Raw genomic sequence first — 6,251 nt, 5'->3', positions numbered from 1 at the left:
TAACAGGCCAAAGTTTCTTAATAAAGGTTTCTGAGGGTTTGGGTTGTTGTTTTTTAAACTACTAAGCCTGCATTTCTGAACTTTGGTATCCTGCTGACCCTGACACTTGTTTGGACTACTGTAATACACTCTGTGTGGGGCTGCCATTGGAAACTGTTCAGATACTTCCTAGCTTCAAAACATGGCAGCCAGAATGCTGAGCAGAGCAGTTATAGGGAGAATATAACTCCCTTGTTGAAACAGCTTTACTGGCCCCTGGTTTCTGGACACAATTCAAAGTGCTGGTCATAATCTATAAAGCCCTATACAGTTTAGGTCCAGATTATCTGAAAGACCGTATCTCCCTATAAGAACCAGCAAGAATTCCAAGATCTTCAGGGGAAGAATGCTTTCTCTTGGACTTGCCACCATCACAGGGTCACTTGGTGAGACATGAGAGAGCCTTCTTACACAGGGGATTTGTTCTGCCCCCCCCACCCCACCCCGCATGAGGCAAATCCCATATAACCTTGAGCCTCATTCAATATAATGGGGCTCATGCTTGCGGTGGCGTGGTGTGCGCATGCGGCGGGCACACACACCATTCATTTAATGGCAATGCAGCTTCCGTGTAAACAAGAAGCGGCATATGGGGCGCTTATGTATGGAGTGGGTGCACTGTATTTTAAAATAATTTTATATTGTTTTAATTGTGACTATTTTAATCCCTTTAAAATTTGCATGGGTAGATTTTGATTGCTTTCCTTCTGTGTGCTGCCTCTGGTCCCACTACAGCATATCAAACAAACTAACAAACAGTAAGCCATGGCTTCTAAGTGTGACTTATTAACAAACCATGGTTTGTTTCATGTTACCACAGCAGGGCACATTTCAACAAGCGTGCTATTGATCGCCCACACAATACATAGTCGGATTCTCTTTATTATCTACTCCAGCAAAGATATTCTGAATCTTTCTTCAGGGGATGGAGGGAGCCCCTTCCCTGCAGTGCTCAGCACCCAGTCTTACTGCAAGCCAGATCAGAACTTCAGGCCATGGTGGGCCAGGTCGTCCCGGGCTTCCCGGATCTGTGCCTGTAGCTCCAGCGAGGCTTCTTCGCAGTCATTAAAAGTGGCTACCCGGTATCCAACAACAGCCAGTGAGTAGCAGCCAAACACCACCAGCAAATAGGTAGGCAGTGGCCAAAGGACTTGATACCAGGGCGGGGGCAATGGACTGAGTCCCAAAAGGTCCAGCGTGAGAGTTGCCCAGACAACACCGAGGAGGCCCAGGCTCCAAAGCCACTGCAAGAGTTTCGTCATTGCGGTGTGAGTCAAGCCTGTGGAAAGAAAGAGAGTGAGTGACTGATGCCACTGTGGATTCCCAAATCAAGCTAATGGTCAGTCTAGCCATCGTGCATCTCCTGATCATGCCTGATTTCATTTGATTTTGAACACTAAGCATGGGACAGGCCTGAGTAGTACTTGGATACACAAGTACTAAGTACTTAGTACTTGGATACTCAAGGCAGTGTCAGGGCTTTCTACACAGAGCTAGGGGGAAAAAACCTATCTGAAATGCTAGAAAGTCACTGTTGTCACTTAAAGTTGACATTGCTGCCTGATCCGCTCAGTATAAGGTAGCTTTCTGTGGCCATACTCTTGCCTATTCTGATTTATGGCAGTGCTTCTACAGCTCAGGAAGCTTCCTTTTTCTGGAATAACACCAGTCAAGATGGCTTTATTGGTCCATTAAAGTAGTTCTGCCTGAGCTGCCAAGACAGCCCTGTTTTTCTCCTTGTCCTTTGTCTAGTCCTTCACCCCTAACTCCAGTGAATGCGGAGTTAATATACCACTGTATATTAATATTACTCCCAGTATGCCTTTTTTAAATGAAACTGTTCCAACATGGGCTTCTTCCACTATGCAGGGAAAATCCAAAGCTATAGCTGTGTCAGTCTGTAGAATTAGAATGCAGAGAGATCTTTGGCTGATGGGACTTGCAGTCCAACAAAGTATAGAGGGCCACATCTTGCTCACCCTTGTTCTGGCCCAGGGTCCCCAGACTGTGCTCTTTTGAAGGGTCTTTGGGACTCCAGCTCCCAGAGGCCTCAGCCCTGTTGGCCAATAGTCAGGGATTCTGGGAGATGAAGTCCACAAGCCCTTAAAGAGCATAGCTTGGGAACCACTGTAGAGCCCCTTCCAGACTCAATGAAAGAAAGAGGTTGGGCGCTTTTGGAGACTTTAGCTTCTTTCTTTCTTTCTCTCTCTCTCTTTCTTTTTCTTTCTCTCTCTCTCTCTCTTTCAATATCTCTCTTTCTTTCTCTCTGTCTCTCTCTCTCTTTCTTTCTCTCTCTCTCACTCTTTCTCTCTCTTTTTCTTTCTCTCTCTCTCTCCCTTCCGCCTTGCGGCCTTTCAGATCCAGTTCCTGCAGACCAGGCTTCCCCCTCACTGTGCCATTTGAAACAGTAAAGCTCTAGCAAGATGGCTCTCCCTCCATCCCTTTCCACCTTCCGCCGCCCCTCCTTCGCCCAGGACCTGCAAGCACTCCTCCGGCGGCTCCAGAGACTGATCCGCCCAATGACTCCCGGTCGCGCCCGTGATGATGACGTCATCGCCCCTGGCGCCGGGAGGGAGGGCCTCGCCTCGCGCTGCACTCTGGGATTTGTAGTTTTTCACACCCTCAAATGTCTGTCTTTATTCAGGCTTTCAGGCGCGCACTAACACTCCCGAGAAAACCCCCTCAGAGCCCTTCAGACTCTCTCAGGTCCTTAGCACCCGTTTCCCACCGTTTAATCGCCCGGAAGAGCATAGGAAAGGGGCCCACTGAGCATGTGCAGAGTGCTGTTGATCCATCATTGCAGCCACTCGCTGGGTTTTTCAGAGGGCTCCCAACGCACACTGCAGGGATATATTCCACTTTGAGAGCGCTTTAACTGCCCTGCCTCAATGCTAGGGAATCCTGGGATCTGTAGTTCTGTGAGACATTGTCTGTCAGGGAGCTCAGGGGCCACAACAAACTACAATTCCCAGAACCCATAGCATTGAGCCAGCACAGTTAAAACGGTGTCAAATGGCATTATTTTTGCAGTGCAGATGTTTACTGTTGTTGTTGTTGTTGAACCTGACAAGGAGGAGAGAATTGGGCAGAGTCTTGGTCTTCCTCAGGGGGACCAGATGTCCTCCTTTACCAGGACGTTTTTTCCCTTTCAACCTTATGTCCAGGAGGAATTTCAAAATGACCTCCATTTTGAGCATGACTAAATCCTTTGTAAAGAGAAACAGGCCAAACAGGAAAGGAGGAGGAATAGCCTTATATGTCAGGGACATTTACACCACTGAAGAGATGCAGGACATCAATCCTGGAAGCCAGGTGGAGAGCATTTGGATAAAAACTAAAGGGGAAGGAAACAACAAGGATGTTATGGTGGGAGTCTACTACAGACCCCCAAGTCAGATGGAGGAATTGGATGATGCCTTTCTGGAACAGTTGGCCACACACTCAGAAAGGAGGGATGTAATAGTGATGGGAGATTTCAAAAGGTGGTCACCAATGGCTCCTTTTCATCCTGGAGAGAAGTGACCAGTGGGGTCCCACAGGGCTCTGTCCTGGGCCCAGTGCTATTCAACATCTTTATCAATGACCTGGATGACAGAATTGGGAGCATACTTATCAAATTTGCAGATGACACCAAATTAGGAGGAATAGCTAATACTCCAGAGGACAGGATCAAAATTCAAAATGACCTGAATAGACTAGAAAGCTGGGCCAAAGCTAACAAAATGAAATTTAACACGGAGAAATGTAAGGAACTGCACTTAGGGCAGAAAAATGAAATGCACAGATATAGGATGGATAACTCCTGGATGAATGAAACTACATGTGAAAGGGATCTGGGAGTCCAAGTGGACCACAAGCTGAACATGAGTCAACAGTGTGATGCAGCAGTAAAAAGGCCAATGAGATTCTAGGCTGCAACAACATAAATGGTGTCTAGGCTGAGGGAAGTACTGGTGCCACTCTATTCTGCTTTGGTCAGGCCTCACCTAGAATACTGTTTCTAGTTCTGGGCACTCAAAAAGGATGTTGAAAAACAAGTGTCAGAGGAGGGAAACCAGAATGATGAAGGGTCCTTATGAGGAGAGACTTAGGGGGTAGGGGATATTTAACCTGGAGAAGAGAAGGTTAAGGGGTGATATGATAGCCCTGTTTAAATACTTGAAGGGATGTCATATTGAGGAGGGAGCAAGCTTATTTTATGCTCCTCCAGAGAATGGGACATAGAAGAATGAATGCAAGCTTCAGGAAAAGAGATTCCACCTCAACATGAGGAGGAACTTCCTGACAGTCAGGGCTGTTTGACAGTGGAACACACTCCTTTCTCGGAGTGTAGTGGAGTCTCCTTCCTTGGAGGTGTTTAAACAGAGGCTGGATGACCATCCGTCAGGGATGCTCTGACTGAAATTTCCTGCATGGCAGAATGGGGTTGGACTGGATGCCTTTGGAGTCTCTTCCAACTCTATGATTTAACCCTACAAGCATCAGGTATAAACACCAGGGAAAGGCCAAAACCTCCTTGCCTTGTTCATGACTGTCACATATGCATCTTTTCAGAATGTGTTTATAGATAAGAAAGATGCTGGACTAGTTCTTGCCGTGTGCCTTCAAATCACATTTATAGCAACCGTACAGCAAACCTGTTTTCTTGATGAGATTTGTTCAGAGGAAGATCCCCCGCATAAAGCAAGGGCACACTGTATATTATATACACATACCTTCCAGCTGTCCCAGTTTGGCAAGGACAGTCCTGATTAATTCTTTGTTGTTCCACTTTTTCAGCTGCCTTTAAAATGTCCAGTTTCTCTCTCCTCCTTCCATTCTCCCCCTTTGCCTTCAGCTTACTTCAGCTGCTACGAATTGAGTTCAAAGTGCAACAGTATTTGTACTCAATCACAACCTCAGGGAGGAGAGGAGAGGAGCAGAGGGGAGCGAAGGGGGCAGAGTTTTGCCCTTCCCAATGGGGTTAAGCAAAACCAAATTTCCTCATTCATAACCTTTGCCATCTTGACCACACTCTAATGTAATTCAAATGTAATGTAATTCCTCGGCCACATTTCTCCTGGCTTTCTTTTGCAAAATATTGGAGGATAAATATACAGTCGCCCCTCTGTTTTCACAAATTTGAAGTCTGTGGTCTCAATTATTCATGGATGGGCGAGCCCCATTGGTTGAAATGGCACGCGTGCCTGTGGTGCATGTGCAGGGCTGTGCGCAGGAGCGTGGGGGTTGAATATATGCAAGTTTCCATTTGTGTGTGTGTGTGTTGTGTGTGTATGTGTATGTGTGTGTCCTGAATGTATCCCCTGTGAAAGCGGAGGGGCAGCTGTATATAATACCACTGTAGATGCATCCGTGATCTGGCAGAGATGAGGAAAGATACAGTTTGGGGATTGCAGATTTAAAAATGGTTACTGCATGGGACTAGCAAGCGGAAGTTATAGGACTCGTAAACCCAAAATATAATTTTTCTGTAATTTTGTTTTATCTGTCTATCCTGTTCTATACTGCCTTATTTCAGAAGGTTAAATTAAAATAATATTTTAATTTTAAAAAAATTCAAATAATAACATATAATTTCTATTCTACAGGCATATGAAGCTTTCCAAATCAAATGCCCCCCACTTCTTGAGTGCCAGATATTGCCATCTTACAGCGCTTTATAAATAAAGGTTAATAATAATAATAATAATCTTAAAGTTGTACCAGTGCAAGAATAGCATTAATAGACCGAGGGTCTGATCCAACTTGGCATCAGTTTCAATCCATTTTCCTTCCCATTGCCCCCACCTTTCTTTGTGAAGCTGAAGTCAGACCTGATAGTGGATTCTGGGAACCAGCCACTCCAACTTTCCCACTGGCTTACCAGCCAACTGGTGACACACAACATGGATTTCATGCCAAGGGCCCTGAAAGCTTGTGTGATACTTTTCCTTATCACATCAAAAATAGGGGGAAATTCAGTTTGGTGCCCAATTGGGCAACTTGTTGGGCAAAGATCCATATGTTCAATGAGTCAGCAATTCATCTGTGTTTGTGCACTACTCAGAGAAGGATATTTTTGCAAAGAACTATTGACCATCCTCTTACACCGGCCCAAACACTCCTGATGCTCCCTTTGTTCCCACCAGCAATGCCTGTTTCCCATAATCACAGCTTTAAAGGAAACAGTGAGGTTTGTCTTTTTGTGGCAGCACCTTGGAAGTATGGAGGCG

General features: G+C 45.7%; 1 protein-coding gene across 1 annotated transcript; it reads right to left on the bottom strand.

The window, feature by feature from the left end:
• Positions 1 to 903: 903 nt before the first annotated feature.
• On the bottom strand, positions 904 to 1,318 carry DPM3 (dolichyl-phosphate mannosyltransferase subunit 3, regulatory). Its single transcript, XM_042440194.1, has one exon. The coding sequence runs from the start codon at positions 1,299 to 1,301 to the stop codon at positions 1,020 to 1,022; it is 282 nt and encodes a 93-aa protein (XP_042296128.1). The 5' UTR covers positions 1,302 to 1,318; the 3' UTR covers positions 904 to 1,019.
• Between the last annotated feature and the right edge of the window lie 4,933 nt (positions 1,319 to 6,251).

This window comes from Sceloporus undulatus, chromosome 9 (genome assembly GCF_019175285.1).
Source record: "Sceloporus undulatus isolate JIND9_A2432 ecotype Alabama chromosome 9, SceUnd_v1.1, whole genome shotgun sequence".
Taxonomy (NCBI): domain Eukaryota; kingdom Metazoa; phylum Chordata; class Lepidosauria; order Squamata; family Phrynosomatidae; genus Sceloporus; species Sceloporus undulatus.
Note: the sequence above shows the minus strand (reverse complement) of the source record. Positions and strands in the feature narration are given on the sequence as shown.

Excerpts from the sequence above, each read along its gene's own strand:
- DPM3 (XM_042440194.1), bottom strand. The coding sequence starts at position 1,301 with ATGACGAAACTCTTGCAGTGGCTTTGGAGCCTGGGCCTCCTCGGTGTT.